This window comes from Populus euphratica, unplaced genomic scaffold, assembly GCF_000495115.2.
Source record: "Populus euphratica unplaced genomic scaffold, PopEup_1.0 scaffold46.1, whole genome shotgun sequence".
NCBI classification, from domain to species: Eukaryota; Viridiplantae; Streptophyta; class Magnoliopsida; order Malpighiales; family Salicaceae; genus Populus; species Populus euphratica.
The window spans coordinates 3,317,941-3,336,723 of record NW_011499852.1 but is presented as its reverse complement, the minus strand read 5'-3'; the positions used below and the strand labels follow the sequence as shown (position 1 = coordinate 3,336,723).

Below are 18,783 nucleotides of genomic sequence, written 5' to 3'. Positions count from 1 at the left end.
AAAAATTGGCTTGTCTAATTGTCATATTTTTTATACTTGACCTGTTAGAGACTTCATCTTTTCCTGTTAGGTCAGCTAGATATGAAAGCTCTAAAAATATTAGGTTTGTATTTTTAAAAATTAGTTATTTAAAATATTAGGATTTATAATAATTTTATAGATTTATTAAATTAATATATATATATAAGTAATATTATATGAGTGAATATAAAATGAAATAAAAATTTTGATGAATTAATAAGTATTTTGTTATAAATTTCATATGAAAAATAATAATAATAAAATTACTAATAATTAAAAATAAAACACAGAACAACTAAAAAAATTAGAGATATAATAAATAAATTAAAAATATTTAATATTTATGTTTTATCCACTTATACAAAAAAACAAGTCAGCAAGAACAATATTAATTTATGATAATTTTTTTAAGTTATGATTTTAGATGTTATGTATTATATATCAGTACAAAATTATTGTTAAGAACTTCCTCGGTTCTTAAAAGATTTAAAAATAAATAAATAAAAATTTGCTATATTAAGAAATATATTTTTAATGAGATTAAAAATCAAATTATTATGAAACAGTTTTAAAATATAAAATTTTAAAAAAAATAATTATAACATAAATTTTTTTATTTTAGGGCTTTGGTTTGTTTTTTTTTTTTTTTTTTAAGGTGGACTCAAAGGCAATTTAGTATTTTGATTACCCTATATATATATATATATATAAAAGTGTCACTAAGAAGTACAACTCAGTTATCATTATTTCAATTCGTCTAAGTGGTGTCCATCTCTTTCGATGGTGCGTGCATAGTTTTTAAACCCGGTTCAGTGGCTGACCCGGTTTAAGGTCTGGGTTCTGGGTTTTGACCGGGTCATTGGGTTTTGATCGAGTCGGCCGGGTCAATTTCTATTTTAAAAAAAATTCAAAACAACGTCGTTTTAATAAAAAAAAATGTCAATGGTTTACCACCGGGTTTTTGACCGGGTTTTGTCGGGTCGTTCGGGTTTCCGGGTCAACCCGCCGGATTGACTGGGTCACGCCGGGTCATGGCTTATCTTATTTTTTTATCAACCCGGCCCGGTTCCAGCCCCGGGTCGGCTAGATCCCGGGTCAACCCGCCGAGCCGGACCGGATTTTAAAACTATGATTTAGTAATTGTTTTTTTTATTGCAATGTTTTTTTTATCTAAATAAATTACTTTAATTTGAAAACTGTTTTTAAATTTATCATCCTTCAATTTTTTTTATATTTCAAACATGGTTCATATTGTTTCGATTGTTGTTTTTTAATTGTTATTATTTTTAAAAATATTTTTTTTACAATCCTCATTTCTTTTTTTTACTATTTTTTAAATTTTGAAATTTTTTTTGATTGATTGACTATTCTAATTTTATTTTTTAACATTAATTTTGTTAGAAATTAGGTTTCTTGATGGAGCAAAAGTTTAGAATTTTATAAATTATAAATTTGGATGATTCGTTTAGATTTAATAGAATCATCTTGGTTTATTTTATTTTTTATATTATTAAATTAAAATTATTTTTTAATATTTTTAAATTTCAAACTTATTATACCCAGTTGACTTAATTGCCGGGGGTCTTAATTTTGTTTTTGCTTGCTTGGAACTCTAGCGTCATTTTAACTTCTTATATTCAAAAAAATTTATCCTAGCCTATTTGAGTTATTTTTATTGAATTTTTTTAAACTGACTTTTTTTCTTTTAACTTTTAATATTTGGTTCAAGTTTTCTAATTTATTTTAATATGAATTCCATGAAATTATCACCGTCTTCAATTTCAAGTTAGAAAAGTGAACCATTACTGATCCTGAATTATAAAAAAAATTATCCGACATGTGGCTCAGCATGAGTGAAAAAAAACCAGTAAGCTCTAATACTTCTTGTTATGAAAAATTGAGATATGGAGAATCGGCGAGTGGTGATGAACCAAACACACCAAGGCCAATAATTTCCTCTCCGATTAAAAAGGAAAAAAAATACTCGAAATATGATTAAATATTATATATAAAAAAAGAAATTGAATTCTTCTACTTATTTATTCCAATTTCGCGGTATCCATTTACGGCAATGGAGTATATAGGAGACTCAGATAAGAGAGAGCGTGGCGACAAATACATGGGGATGCACTGCATGAGCACACGTATACTTGGGGTTAGGTTTGTAATAGTGCAGGACAAACACGTGAATAGTTTGACTGTAAGGCTGCTTGACACGTCTTGATCACGTTTACCGAGCCGCCCATCCCGTTTTCATGCTCCAACATCACCTGTGTATCCATTAATTAACCTTTTCCATCTCATGACTCGGACCTGGCTCGATGGCTCCAAGCCTCCACCCCTGACTGCTAAAAGTCCAAGTTGCGCTGCTTGCTTATTTGGAATTTTTATTTATAATCACGCAATACAATCTCTTCTCCCTTTTTTCTTTTTTATTTTTTTGCTCGCTTGGAGTTGTTTATCATTCTACTCTCAACCGAAGCAAATACTCTTATTTAAAACTTCTATTTTGCATTGGATTCTAAACCGTGTTGGCTAAATTTAAAAAAAGAAATTAAATTAAATTTTTTATATTTTTGAACTGTTTTGGTGCTTTAATATTCAAAATATTTAAAAATATATACTAAAGTTAAATTATCACTTGGTGTTTTAATATTCACTTGGTGTTTTGCTCACATATATATATATATATATATATATATATATTCGTAGAGTTAAAATATCTCATTGCTTGGAAAAAAATAATTCAAAACAGGAATAAAAAAGTACCAATTACAGTGCAATTTGTTGTGTACTTTAATGTTCTGTAGACTTCCAAGAAACAAGAACTAATGATATATTCCAAAAGGTTGCGATGGCTGCTTGTATTTATGGAGTTGCTCGATAACAATAAAATTGAAGAGAAGTATTTTTAATCTTTTTCACAATAATTGTTATATATATAGATTCAATCTTATGTGAATATTTTAATCGTTGCGGTAAATGTTATTATTATAATTGATTGATTTAAATAACATGATTGACTACTGCCTACAGGAGAAATTCCACAAACTCGTATCTGTCGTGACACTCTCTGAGATTATCTACAGAGTGATCATATCACTTAATTAAATTAAAAAAAATATAAAAAATATTATTTTAAATAAATAATTAAGTAAACAGACCCTGAGTTCTTCGGGCACTGCAATTGCTCACTCCATGAGCGGGAGGGGCCGGTAAAGATTAAAGTTCCGATAGCCCTTTCAAATAAACCCGGTGCATTTCATGCCTCCCCAAAAGTCAAGAGAATAATAATAATAATAATAATAGAAGACAAGTTGCTCTTCTGTTTAGTTGCAATTTAGTCAAAAATCTAGACGAATATCACTATGGCCACGGTTGACAATTAAATATTCCATGTCATCAAGAGGGTTAATCAACCGCCAAAATAATGTGTGATGTGATATAAGCTATATAAAAGCTATGAATTGAAATATAAAGACACAAAAACTACACGTCTGTAGCATTATTTTTTAAAATATTTAAAATTAATTTAAAACAGCAAAAAAATTTAATTTTTTTTAAATATATCTATAAAACACAAAAATAAACCGATTCTAAAAGGCTAGGCTGTGATGCTGGCGTGTGCGATCAATCAATCTCTGGTGGAAGCAGTGAGTTAATGTTTGTTGAACGGTTGGGATTGGTGGCTCTAAGAAGATCTCAACCAACATGAGGTTGAGTTACCCAACTTAAAATATGCAAAAGGAGAGGAAGTAGTTTGGGGAATAACCGTCTAAACAGATGGGAGCACGCAGTGATCAGGTGATGACAAGTGGTGGGCGCTTACGTGTCCTCGTTGATTACGAGATAGAGAGCATGAACCTGATTGTACCGGTGAGGAGCAAGCTTTTTCAAATTTTGAAAACAAGGACGTCTCTGTCTCCCTCGTCGGCCGAGCCATGATGCCCGTGACTGGAGCCCCATCAACCTTTTTTTAATTAAACAGTCTCGTTGATCCATCACTCCATCTCATACAGTTCCAACCAGAACTAACCAAAGTAACAAGATGTTGCAGGCAGGCCATAGCCGGAATGGACCAGGGTTTTTAACCCCTCCCCTCCCCCTCGCAGCAGGTAAAACAAAAACATGTAGTTATTATTTATTTTTGTTTTTAAAAAATGTTTAAAAAAATTAATTTTTTATTTTTATTTAAAATTAATTTTTTTATACTTTTAGAACAATTTTTTAATATACTCGTATAAAAAATAATTTAAAAATAAAAATATTATTTTAATATACTTTTAAATATAAAATATTTTTAAAAATAATAACAATTCCAACTAGTGTTGCATTTTTTATAGGAAGAGAGTATCTGTCGTTTTTGTTTTCACAGTTTTATTTTTGCAGCCTTTGGGTAGTTGAGTGGGCCCATCTTATTATTATTGTTCTGTAAAGTTTTGTCTCTTTTTTACTGTAGATAATCTATTTAAAATACCTGTCGTTTGGGTCGAAGATGTGGAAAAAAAACGGGTTGAGAATTATTTTATTAGCCTGGTTTTAGAGAAACTAACAAACAAGTCACCTTATTAAGTAAAGTACTAAACCCGTTCTTTTTTGATGCCCCATCTATAATAAAATAAATGTCAAAGGTTACAATGAAATTACTCATTCACAGGTCATCTTTTAATTTTTAAAGATTTATTTGAAGGGTATGATAGTCCTGGTACACATCTAATTTGGTCTTTTTTTTATTTGTTTGAGGGTAACACTGTGTTTTTATTTTTTTTAATAATAATGCAGTTATCATATTACTCTTGAAAAATAAACAATTAAATTTTTTTTATCCACAATCATATGGTAATTTTAATTTTATCATAAGCTAAATTATAAATATTTTTACTATACAAAATTATTACTTATGATTTTAAGGGTTTAATTGTCATTTTTTAATGGGTTTTTGTTATTGTTGTTTTGTGCTAAAAGTATTTTTATAATTTTATTAGCCGTTTAATTACTTTATTACACTTGCCCATTAAAATTTTTAGCATTGGATTCAAGGGCTTGTTATAATCTTGTAAGATTTTTATTATTACTTAGTCGTATATTACTGACATGTGTCTAATGTGTGACATCAATTTTATAAGTTTCAAAGAACTTATATAATAAACAACAATAATAAAAATTAAGTTTTCACCATATCACTTAATTTATCAATATTGTGGGTGTATGCTGGTAAAATATGATTTGAAGCCAATTAATTTCTTTTTCTCTTCTCTTTTTTATTTAAGTTGCTTGCTAATCATTCAAAAATTTTATCCAAACTCTTTAATTTTTTTTCTTTTGATTCAATCATTTTTTTCTGAATTGTAATTATTTTATTTACATCAATCATTTCAAATTGGATTTTATTTTCAATTTTATATTTAGTCATTTAATTTTATTAGTTTTTTATATCAAATTTCTTCATTGTTCCTTTATTGCTATTTTTTTCTTTTCAAACATTTTCTTGATTTATTTGTTTTCCTTCAATTCCATCTTTTTAAGTTTTTTTTCGTTCAATTTTCATGTTGTTTAGTGCCAATTCTTTTAATTATTATATTTTTAATTATTTTTTATTGATTTGTTTTGTTTAATTTCATTCCTAGACATTTAAATTTTTCCTTAACATTTAACTTCAATTGATCTTTATGTTGAATTTAGTTATAATTTTTTTAATTATTATTTGTTTTGTTTTGTATTATTTTTGTATTGATTTTTTTCCCTAAATTTTATCAATGAATATTTGTTTGATTAATAATTTTACTTTTTTTATTTTTTTAGATTTTCCTCCAATTGAATCATGTTGATCTCATAACCTACATGAATAATATCATAGTTTTTTCATTCATACACATATATCATTTAAACATTTATCGAGGATGAACAGATTTTTTGTATTTTATTTAACAATAAAATTAGTAAAATAAGATTTCAGATAAAAAATAAAACATTTTTTACGGGGCTCTGCTGTCATTTTTCTTTTTAAATGATTAATAAAAAGATTTAAATACCCCTGATATCAGATCATTATAAAACTTCCTTGTAGGTGCATTTTCATCTTACTAATTCCAGCTAGGCTTTAACCTAAATCGTTTGTTTTATTTTTTATTTTTTAAAAAGTGCTTCCAGCACCAAGATTATCATTTTATTATTTTTTATTATAATTCTACTTTTTATTTTTATTGATACATTCTTTTAATACACATTTTTAAATATATTTTTTTATTCATGCTTCAAGTAATATTTCTTCTCTATTATTTTTTATTTAACTTTTTTAATAAAGGTTTTTATTTAATATTTTACAACATTTATTTTGATTTATTTATTATTATTTTTAAGTTTTATATAGATAATTTTAAAAAATAAAAAAAATATTTTTGTATATAATATTTATAACACATGTAGACTTATACAATGCCCTTTTCTTTTTATTTTATCCAGTCTATTTTTTATTTTATGTATGCTTGTTTGCATTATTTTGATTAAATTAAAAATTAATCTTATTAAATATAACTAGATAAATAATTTATGTTGTGAGATTAAATATTTTGATATGTATATATATATATATATATCTTAATTTTTTTAATTTTATTTTTAATTATCATCAATAACTTATTTATTTATTTACACAAATGATTCTCAATTTATTTATTAAAATATAAAACTTTTCAATCAATATTAAAGATTTTTTTATGCAACAAAACACTCAAAAAGCCTATATATTTATTTTTTTTATTGAAAAAAATATCTAACAAGTTGTAGAAAACACTTCAAACAGCTACTATCTATGTATTTGCCCAAGCAATAATACCAGATTCTATGAAATAAATATAGTATTAAAATAAATTCAATGATTTGATTTTTGATAACAAAAAAATAATGTTTTTAATTAATTAATTAATTGTGTTTTGAGCACGAAATTAGAGGAAATTATTAAGGCTTGAATAAATACACGTGGTAAGCAATGATTGGAGTGGGTTTTAATGAATCTTCTTCTGTCTCTCTAACATGTACATGTCTGTCGAAAATCTCTCTCATTTCCTAGTAAGATCGCATCGCACATAAAAAAGGGCCCCTCTCTCCCCCTCTTGTTAACTAAAAAGCAGTGGCTTCCAATTTTTATTAACCTTGAAAGTTGAAAATAGTAGAGTATAAATCCCTCCCTTTTCTCCTGTTTCTTTCTCGTCAATCTGTCTCTCCGTGTACACCTCGCGTTCTCTCTCTCTCTCTCTACTTGCCACCATTAAAAGGAAAGGAAAGGAAAGGAAAGGAAAGGAAAGGAAAGGAAAGGAAAGGAAAGGAAAGGAAAGGAAAGGAAAGGAAAGGAAAGGAAAGGAAAGGAAAGGAAAGGAAAGGAAAGGAAAGGAAAGGAAAGGAAAGGAAAGGAAAGGAAAGGAAAACATCCATCCAAAGGCACAGGGCTTTTTACTTTTATTTTCCTCCTCTTATAAACTCGTCATTTGATTTTTTCACTCTTTCAGTGGAGATCTCGATCGGTGAAGAACCGAAGAGGTTTCGAATTTCAAGTTGAAAAGTGTAGAGGTTTTTGATTATGTTTGGATTTTGAGGAGAATGATAATGATGATGATGATGATGTTGACCTTAACAGCTTTGTTCTGAGGTATTATGGAACTGGTGCTTAAAACCCAACATACACAAACCCAATAACAGCAAGATGAGTCTTTACATTGGTCGCGAGGCTTCCAAGGTTTTTATTTTCTGAATTATTTATGTTTTTAATCTTCCTATGATACGTGAATTTGATTTTCGATTAAATGGTTTTGTTTTGGTTTGTGAAGTTATGGAAGAGAATATGTGCAGAGACGACAACAGAGATCAATTTACTTGCAGATAATTGGAAATACATTCTTGGAGGTTTAATTTTTCAGGTCTCAATTCAATTCACTTTCTCTCTTATTATTATTATTATTATTATTATCATTATTGTTGTTGTTTGCTATCCCTTTACCTAACTCTCTTGTTTTTCTTCTTCAATGACTTCAATGTTTGAATTCTTTGGTCAATTTGTTAGTTCGATTTTTAGGACTGTGAAAAAGGGTGAAGGATCTGGTAAAGGTTTATTGTCGTCATTTGCCCCACCTTGAGAGAAAACTTATACTTTTAGCATAAGCGCATGCTAAATTCAATAAAGAATAATAAACACCACAAGCATAAGTTAAATTCCCCATCTGTTTTCCCATATTAACAATTTTTTTGGGATTTCACTAATAGAGTGTGTGCTTCTTTGAGTTGCTGAATTGCATATTCTGGCATGTGTTACTAGTGCGTTCGATGGTCATCTTAATCAACTTGTGATGTGATTTTACTTATTAGGATATCTTAAATTGTATGCACTGTCCCATCAGATTTTTAGGTTGAGTTTTTGTGTTTTTGCACTGCCCCATCTTATTTTTTTGGCCTTCTGATTCTAGTTTGATGTTTATCTCCTAACATCTGTAATGCATGGTTTTTGTCCACAGTACATTCATGGTTTGGCTGCCCGAGGAGTTCATTATCTACATCGCCCAGGGCCAATATTGCAGGATGTTGGGTTCTTTCTTCTTCCGGTTGGTGCTAGCATTCCATTTCTCTCCCTTTTCTGGTATGCCCGTTTTCCCATTGTCTAACCATGTTTGATAATTCAGGAGCTTGGGCAAGATAAAGCATACATTAGTGAGACGCTGTTCACCACTGTCTTTCTATCCTTTGTTGTGGTAAGGTTACAGTATAGTTTCCCTTACACTTTTGATCCCACTGCCACTTCTTGTTTAATTTTCTGACCTCGTTTTCCCTGTCCACCTTTCCTACTTGACAACTTCTTTTCAATAGGTTATATTCCTGCCTCCTTTGTGATCAGGATTTCTGGATTTAATATATCCCTATATTATAAAATCAAATGCACATGGAGTTCAAATGTGCTTTGCCATTTCTTGAATCATAAGAATCATCAGGATAGTAACACTGTTTATTAGAGGTGAAGCCTTAAATAGTTTAATCATGGGATCTTTATTGTTTATTATTGGGAGTCGAACTACACTTAACTCGCGCATATGCCTAGAATTCTGTAATAGTGTTGTCATTGTTGTACTCTTGAAAAAGCTTTTGCGTTGATTGGTGGGGAAGTAGTTCTTATCAATAAAGTATATTCAAATCACATGCTCATGGTGAAGAAATCCTTCGTTTAGAGTCTGGTTATACTTCTGAGTATCTTCCACCTTACATATCTGATGATTTTATGGATAGGAAAATGATTTTTAAAATCTCCTCTGGTTCTGATAATCTTTCACTCATTGTGGGGCTGTTTCCTATCTAAGTTGAATTTAAGTTCAACAAGCTCGCTGAAGCCATATCTTATTCAATGTCATGCCCATGCAGCTTTTATTAAATGGTTGCACTTGCTAGGAACCTTGATAAACATTTTTGGTTATTTACATTATAGGTGAAACGATGCTTGAGAAAAAATAGTTGTGAAGTTACCCATTGTTTTGTTTATCTATTTATTCATATTTATATTTTTTTTCCCATTTTTGTGGTGCTTATTCTTTAATTTCCAGCTTTGCTTGAGTGACTTCAAAGCTAAATTTTTTTATTCTTTTACCTTAATTGGGAATATGTTCTGTTGCAGTGGACTTTCCATCCTTTCATCCTCAAGAGCAAAAAGATCTACACAGTTCTAGTTTGGTGCAGGGTTCTTGCATTTCTAGTTGTAAGTGCCAATCTATTTCTAAGTTCCTTTTCTTTTGTCGAGAAACTTCTATGCCCTGAAATGATATACAAACAAATTCCATGCCCGGAAAATTACTGAGATAGCTATTTGGAACCTGTAAGCTAGCACTAAAAACACTTTGGTTTGCAGATTGTTTTAGGAGAATATGCAATTCCCCTATGCCTTCTGACAGTTTATCTGACTTATTTTTCTTCTCTAGGCTTCTCAATTTCTCCGGATCATCACATTCTATTCCACCCAGCTTCCAGGTCCAAATTATCATTGTCGTGAGGTAGAATGTCTAATATGTCTATTTCCTCCTCCTCCTCCTATTTTAAAGAAATGAAAAAGACTACATGAATGGAACACATCAATCTAGTTGCTCTTTTAGTTTGAACATTTCCTTTTCATTCATTTGAATTAAAAATTGGAGCTTCAAATCAAGATATATAACTGGGTAGCTCTTCTGAATCGCAGGGATCAAAACTTGCCAGGTTGCCACATCCACAAAGTCTATTTGAAGTACTCTTAATTAATTGTCAGTAACCATTGTTTTAATTTGATCTTTTTTATGTTATTTTCCATGATCTTTTGAGCTAATTTGGTTTGTTGACCATGCAGTTCCTCGGGGCATCACACATGGTTGCGGTGATTTGATTTTCTCATCACACATGATATTTACTCTAGTCTTTGTTCTCACATATCAGAAGTACGGCACAAAAAGGTATAATATGGCTTCTCAAATTTTCTCACAGATGGAAAAAGAGACTTTTCTAGTTGGCTTGCCCCCCCCACCTTCTATTTTAAAATTTGGTCTTGGTCGATAACAGGGAATCAACTTATGATTTTTGATTATGTGATAGCAGTCTGGTTAGAGAATAGTGCAAGAAGTGGTCTGGTTTTCTCAAGTCTGCACCATCCCTTCCCTTTTGTTTCACATTGCACACAATTCTAGCCAATCAAATGCCCTTACTAGCCCACCTAATTTCAGATTGTCTTGGAGCATTTTTGTAGGTGTATAAAGCAGTTAGGTTGGCTGATTGCTGTAGTTCTGAGCTTTTTGATTATAGCATCACGCAAGCATTACACTGTTGATGTTGTTGTAGCATGGTATGTATGATCTTTTTGATTCTGCAGTTGTTATTTCTATTAGAAAAAACAAATGTTATGTCACTCTGATTTTTATTTTGGCTCTGAAATTGATGCTTTCCAGGTACACTGTTAATTTGGTGGTATTCTTTCTAGACAAGAAATTACCAGGTAAGGCTGTCCTTTAATTTTTTGTTCTAATTTTTCTTTACACCTTTTCCTTGGGGCATCATTGAGTGATGATACTAACTTTTGAGTTGTTGAATGCAGAGCTACCTGATCGGACTGGTGGTGCTTCTCTCCTATTGCCATTAAGTAACAAAGACAGGGATAGCAAGACCAGAGAAGAGAACCACAAGCTCTTGAATGGGAACTCAGTAGACCCTGCAGATAGGGTATGGTCAATAATCTATTAATTCTTCTTCTTTTCATGAAACTGCGCGGTACTGAAATGTGATATAAATTGGTACTTAATAGTGATGCTTTTTATCCTTTCCAGAGGCAGAGAACCCAAGTCAATGGCAAGATTCTGGACGACGCCAATTTAGTCCATGCTGATGCTACTTCAATGAATGGTGCATAGATGAAGGAGGCTGCTATCATAGCAGCCAGCTATAATGCTGCAGGAACTGCTGCTCGTATCTTGATGACCATGGATGGAAAAATTTGGTAGCTGTTGGGGTCAGCTTCTATTCCCACGACTGCTAGTACATTTGATTTGTATTCTAGAGAGAATGAAACACGGGTTGTGCATTGATACTGGTGGCAGTCCTCCTCCTTTTCACGGTTAAAACAAATCCCTCACTAGCATCAGTATGTATCATGGTAGTAATCTTCCTGGTTCCTATGATAGCATCCCGCATCTTGTGTTGCCCTTGAAACTCACCTGCACTGTGCTTATGCATGTAACTATGTGAATATAATTGTTTGCAAAGCCGAAGGCTATTCTCGTTTAGAATTTAACTGCGAATGTGAATGAACTAAAGGAATGAGCCTTGTATTTCTTGATCCGTTCCTTTGTCACTTAATCAAATAGGCGAAATTATTGCCATTACTGAGAATAGAATATTGCTATCTGATTTGGTATAGAATTCTGGAAACGCTCAGATTAGAGCTGAAATTCCAACTCCAATATAAAGAGATTTAAACAGGGGCGAAGAAAGTTCCCTATGTGGAGATATCAATATCTAGGATAGATTGATGTAAATAGTGGCGTCTTAGATGTGGGTTTAGAGCCCTCCTGGTGTTTTATTGGCTGTGGTGACGCCCATAGCATTTAAAAAAATTGTATACAAGCAAATCAATGGAGTGATCTACCCTGTGAAGTGTGAAGAACACATGACGGTGCTTTTGTTTATTTTTATTTGAATTTGTTTTTTAAAGTGGTTTTTTGTTTGAAAAAAAATTAAAATAATATTTTTTATTTTTTAATATTTATTTTTAATATCAATAAATCAATTTAAAACAAAAAAAATAGTTTTGATAAAAAAACATGTGCATGCCCGTTGTCTCTGCATTTTAATAATATTTGATGTGTGTGTAGGATTGGTTTTGTTAAAGCATTTTTATCTTGAAAAATATTAATTTTTTTAGTATTTTATTATGATTCTAATGTGTTAATATTCAAAAAATTAACCAAGTTATTTTAATATATTTTAAAATAAAAAATATTTTAAAAGAAAATATACATTAAAAAAAAATCATAATTTTGACTGGCCAAGGTGTCCATCTAAAATGTAAACAGCACGTTACATCACATGCTTGTTTTTTGTCGGGACTCGGAACATGCCGGACCTTTCCCCTTGTTTGTACTAGGCGACAGAATCTTCCATGCTCAAACCAGTTTCCCGTTCCTTACCATCGACGGTTTCTTGGTTGAGATAAGCACTGTGCAGCCACGTGGTATTGCAGTTTGAGTGTCGGTTACTGAATCATCAATTTAGTTGTGGTTTTTTGGTTTTTACTATCTAGTAATACTTTAAAAATTATTATTACAGGTGTTATTTTTAAAAGTTATAATTTATAATTTTTTAAAATCGTAATCTCAGCTACAGCCACCGCTTCTCCAGCCAAATCCTAATTCAAAAATAAAAATATATTAAATTAATGATTTTTTATATCATCAAACAAAAATCAATTCCAAGTATATAATCAAAGATGCACGGAATAATATTAGAATTGATCGCTATTTAATGTATTATTCATGGCTTTCTAGAAAATGTAAGCAGATCCTTGCTGCCAAAAGAAAAAACACACACACACACACCTAGTTGATGCTTTTCATGCGCCTGCATCAACAACCTACCTATGCAGATGCGGAAAACGTTTTATGATTTTCTTGGGGATTAAACTAAATTCATTATAAATACAGATTTTTACTGTTGTTGATTGATAGCTTGATTAGGAAGTAATATAATATTTTTTTTATGTTCTATTAATTATTATTAAATTGATGAAGGGTAAATTAATTTTTTATATAGTAAAATAACTTAGTTATTTTTTTTAAAAAATAATATAAAAACTACCCTATATGAGCTTTTTAGTATTTTTATTATTCTAAGACAACAACAAAAAAATTTAATTACTTGTTAAATCACAAAATTATTAAATCAATAAAGGTGTTTTTTTCATCCTTTTCTTTTCTTTTCTTTTTTTTGTTAAAATACAAAAGGTAATTTAATATTTTAATAAATATAAAATACTATTTTAAAAAAGATAATTAGTGCATGTAAGGCATGCTTGCATATGTCAACAGGTGAGAGTCGTTTATGCTCTTTAGCCAACGCGAGCAATATTTTCTAATGGCCAAAAACTTCTAATTGTAATGTCATTTAAAAGGATCGAGCAGTGGTGCATTCAATAAAATAACACGTGTGATGTTAAAACTATGGTTCAACGCTGACGTAAATTTTTCTTCTTCCCCTTTCTTTTCTCTTATCTTTTTAGGATTCACATCGGTCCAACCAAAATAAATAGTTGTCCTCTCATTTTTTTTAAATTTTAATTGTAGTTTTTATTCTTTTTACTGCTATTTAATTGTTTTGAATCTTTTTTTTTTAATTGTTTTTTTCTTTTCAATTTCATCCCTTCTCTTAATTGATTTTTTTTTAAAACATTTACCCTTCATCATTTTATTCTTATGTCAAATTTGATCTCTATATTTTTTTAAAAAAATATTTTTTTAAATTTTATTCTTCAATATTGTTTTGATTGAGAATTGAGTTTTGTATTTTTTTTCTCCAGTGTGGTGATCTTGATTTCATGACTTGGGTCACAAGTATAAAATGTTAACTCGGATTAATATTGGTTTTTTAATCTTTTTTTGCATTAATTGTTTTTTTAATTTCATCATTCAATGTATCGATATTATTGAAGATTCAACTTCTTGTTTTTTTTTCCTCAAATTTTCTTTCCATGTGGATAGCCAGCCTCATGACTCGTGTCATGAATTTTCATGTTAACTTGAATTGTCTCAGACCTTTTACATCATTTTATTTTTATGTCAAATATGGTCCTCATTATTTTAATTCCCTTTTGCTTTGGATTTGTTTTTTAAAAATTAATTTTTGTATTTTGAATCTCATTATTCAACATTAGATTGTTGAGGATTGGGGTCTATAATTTTTTTGGTCTCATAATCTAGGTTAAAGGTACAAAATGTTAACCATAATTGACATCAATTTTTTTAATATTTTTTACATTGATTTTCATTTATGATTTTATCATTCAACATTGATTTTATTAAAAATTAATTTTTATTATTTAATTATTTGTTTTTTTTAAGGATGACCCTGTTTTATGATCCGAGATGCGAGTTTGCCATGCTTAACTTAGATTGACTCAATATGTTTTTTGTTATTTTTTAATTTTATCCTTTAACATTAAATTGTTTTGGAATTCAACTTCATAATTTTTTTTATAGCAATATTTTTTTTATTTTTTTGGTCATCATCATCACTTTTTTTTTAGATTCAATACATTTATTTTTCATTGTTTTTTGTCAAATAATTAAATTAGACAATCTTATTAGACCCATATGATTTATGACTCAATCAAAAAATCTCTTTTATACTTCAAAACATGCTAGCAATGTTTCAATATTTATTTTTAAGTTAAAAAAATTGAATTAGTCAGCAATCAGCGGCAAAGTGCAGTAAGTGAAAAGTTGTTATTGTTGTTGTGGTTTTAAAAAAGTTATTTTATAAAAAGTACTTTTACTTGAAGTTGGTTTGGAAAAATATATATTCAGTTAAAACTATGATTGAAATTGAGGTTGAACAAAAAGTTGTTTAATGTGTTTGGTTAAAAAAATATTTTTCAAATTGAGGTTATAAAATAATTAAAAATATTTTTAATTTAAATATTATAGATTTAACTACTATTATTATATCATGAAATAAATAATATTGATATCAAATATTTTTTATTATTCCATTAAACTATATGTAATGTCATCACATATGAAATCTATCCAACAATGACTATAATTTTTCATGGTTTCTTGAGCACGCAACAATAAAAACTGAATTTTTATTACATCATCAAGTTATCTTCTTCTAATTTTTTGAATAAAACACAATTAAAATAAAAAAACTGAATTTTTTTAATTGGATCAGACCCGTTAGACCCGGCAAGAACATAATTGGAATTGCGATCAAATTCTACAAATGTTACGTCATCATGCGATATCCTTTTAATTTATGTGGTGTTATTAAATAATATTAAATACTAGTTTTTCAAGTAAAACTCATTTTTTTTAAAAAATTTATAATTTCATTATATACAAAATTCATTCGATAAGAAGTACAGATTCATGATTTTTTAAGCGTGCAATAATATTAAGTAAAATATTATCAGTAATAAAATTGAGATTACAGTACGAGTAAATTTAATTCACTTTAAACTAATTTTTTTAAAAAAATATTGTTCATATTCACGTGAATAATACCAATAAAATCACTTAACTGTATTGGTTTTCAGAAAAAAAATACACTTTTTATATGAACAATAAGAATAAATAAAACACAATTAAAATAAAAAAACTGATTTTTTTAAATTGGATTAGACCCGACAAGAACATAATTAGAATTGCGATCAAATTCTACAAATGTTACGTCATCATGCGATATCCTTTTAATTTATGTGATGTTATTAAATAATATTAAATACTAATTTTTCAAGTAAAACTCATTTTTTTAAAATTTTTTTTAATTTCATTACATATAAAATTCATTCGATAAGAAGTACAGATTCATGCTTTTTTAAGCGTGCAATAATATTAAGTAAAATATTATCAGTAATAAAATTGAGATTACAGTACGAGTAAATTTAATTCACTTTAAACTAATTTTTTTTAAAAAATATTGTTCATGTTCACGTGAATAATACTAATGAAATCACTTAACTGTATTGGTTTTCGAAAAAAAAAAAAACTTTTTATATGAACAGTAAAAGTGAATTAATTCACTCGCACTGGTTTTGTAAAGAAAAAAACTGATTTAAGATTAGTGAACAATGCTAGTGAATTAAAATTCACTTATACTATACAATAGAACATGACTCCACTAGACAGCTTCTTATCCCACGAGAAACAGCCAAATACTGATTTTTCAAAATCTACAATCTCATCTTGAATTTTAATGATTTTTATTAGTGAAGAATATTTTTTTTTATCAAATAATATTATATATGATTATGGGTGAATCTCACCTACAGTCACATTACCAAACAAACAACATAAAAAAAATAAAAATGAATTTTAAAGTAAATAATATTATATATGATTATGGGTGAATCTCACTTACAGCCACATTACCAAACAAACAACATAAGTCTGTGTAAGACAAATAAGCAGACTTAGGTCATATTTGTCAACCACGTTTCTAAATATGTTCTTGTGTTGAGGTTATAGCTTTCATGACGCCTCTTGTGGACGTGAAAGGAGCCACGGAGATAAGCAAATTCATGAATTCGAGGTTCGCCCATCTTGTTCCTTGATGCATTCTTAATGATTCAAGGACATGGGCTGTAGCGCAATTTGATCTTGTTGCCCATGTGGGCTCTTTCAAGTGTGTTTTTGTTGCTCTTGACAGCAAATGAGCTTGGCCCCATGCTTACTCACCTTATAATATGGTAGTATGATAGGCACTCATTGCCCCACCACTATCTATGCCCAGAACGTGATGCCGGCGCAAATTAAGCTTTGGAAACTTAGTCAATAAAGAGGGAGAGAGACCAATGGTCCGTCTAGCTATGTAAGGCGAGTGATGCGCCATCATCACTGAGGCATGTCTGTATGAACCACTCTCTCTCTTTACATGCTCTTTCTTTTCCTTGTAAAAAAGAAGGGGGGAGGGGTCCTCTTGAGCCCTAAATGGGTGGTGCAAATAATAACTCCAACTGTCAGACAAAAGGATTGCTTTGCTCTTCTCTTTTCCTGTTGTTATCCTTATTGAATGATGATCAGTGTGTGATCAAAAGCTAGCATGCTTCAGATCCAGTAGAGAATGCAAGTGCAAAGGGAGAACAAGGCTCGAGTTTAAAGATTTCTAGCCCGCATTAAAAAATATGCAGCGAGGAAACACGGCATAGCTTGTTTTTTGACCTGTGATGGATTGTTCTGTTTTGATCCTTGAAGCTTAAATCATCTTCAATTTTCAGGCTGGTTGTAATGCCGCCGAAGAAGGGAAAAAAGAGGTTAATCTTCTCAGGCTGGACGGATGGAAATGCAGGCCATTTTTTAGAATCTCTATAACATAAAACAAAAGGCCAATCCTTCAATACGTAAGAAAATAAGGGAAAGCCATGAGGGATGGAATAAATTTGGTCAATGGCTAGAAATGGCATGCTGAGGTTCTCTGTTCATGGCGTTGTTACTAATCCACTGTACTTTTTTGTCGGTGATTGTTTTTTTGGCTGTAATTTTGAAAAAAATAATTTAATTTATTTTAAATTTATTTTTTAATTTTTTGTAATCATTTTTATATACCACCTTCTAAAGTTATACACCACTATTCTTCCAGGTGTTGCTAGAATAAAGAATAGATGATGATTAAAATCCTGTTGTTTAAAAGTTGATTTATTTATTTAAAAATATTATTTTTAGTATTTTTAAATTATTTTAAAGTGTTGATATTAAAAATAAATCTTTAAAAATAAAAAAATATTATTTTAATATATTTCTAAACACAAAATTATTTTAAAAAATGTCCGCCGCTAAAATATTAAATATACTCTAATATAAAGTGTAGTTAATAATTAAATGTATTCTTCTATATTAATTTCTTACGAGTGTAACAGTTAAGTATAAATGACTTATTTAAAATATAATTTTAAAATAATTTAATTCTGTTGCACAAAATCCAAAAAAATAAAAACCCTACTCAGTAGCTAATGATTCAGACACTACTTGATAACTAAGTTATCATCGATGGAGAAGAGTGCAAAATAAATAATTTTAAAAAGTCAGCAACCTTTTCCCATTGATCAAGTTTTTTCTTGGATAAGCACCCATGGAACATAAACCCTACCGTGGTAATCTATCAAACGGCAACGGATTAAAGGAACACTTGCTTTTTACGTATAAGATTTTCCTTCATTTTCAGGCGATCACATGGCTTTTCCATTCCCTCCGTTCAAAGGAATGAACCTTTGACATCACTCACCATATTCAAATTCATTATTTAATAAACAAATATTATTATAATTAACTTAATCACAATATTACAACACTATTTGGTATTGTAGTAGTAGTTTATCATAATGTTTTTTTCTTAAAATAATATTTTTTAAGAATATATTTTTAACATTAGTACACATAAATTTTTTGTTAATTTAAGATAACGAAAAAATAATAATTTTCAATTCTTTTTTGAAATGAAAAAGTAAACGTGTTCTAATTAAACTAACAATACGCGGATGAGATTTGACTACAGGTTTGTCGA

At 29.4% G+C, this 18,783-nt stretch overlaps 1 protein-coding gene across 1 annotated transcript; it reads left to right on the top strand.

Annotated features, from left to right (window-relative positions):
- The first annotated feature begins 7,129 nt into the window (after window positions 1-7,129).
- LOC105121992 (phosphatidylinositol:ceramide inositolphosphotransferase 1-like) lies at window positions 7,130-11,851 on the top strand. Its single transcript, XM_011020886.1, has 13 exons — window positions 7,130-7,295; window positions 7,416-7,753; window positions 7,845-7,934; window positions 8,526-8,612; window positions 8,691-8,759; window positions 9,671-9,751; window positions 9,972-10,043; window positions 10,229-10,289; window positions 10,373-10,475; window positions 10,766-10,861; window positions 10,965-11,011; window positions 11,111-11,235; window positions 11,340-11,851. Exons 2-13 carry the CDS (start codon window positions 7,721-7,723, stop codon window positions 11,421-11,423), a joined length of 948 nt encoding a protein of 315 aa, XP_011019188.1. The 5' UTR covers window positions 7,130-7,295; window positions 7,416-7,720; the 3' UTR covers window positions 11,424-11,851.
- The last annotated feature ends 6,932 nt before the right edge of the window (window positions 11,852-18,783 follow it).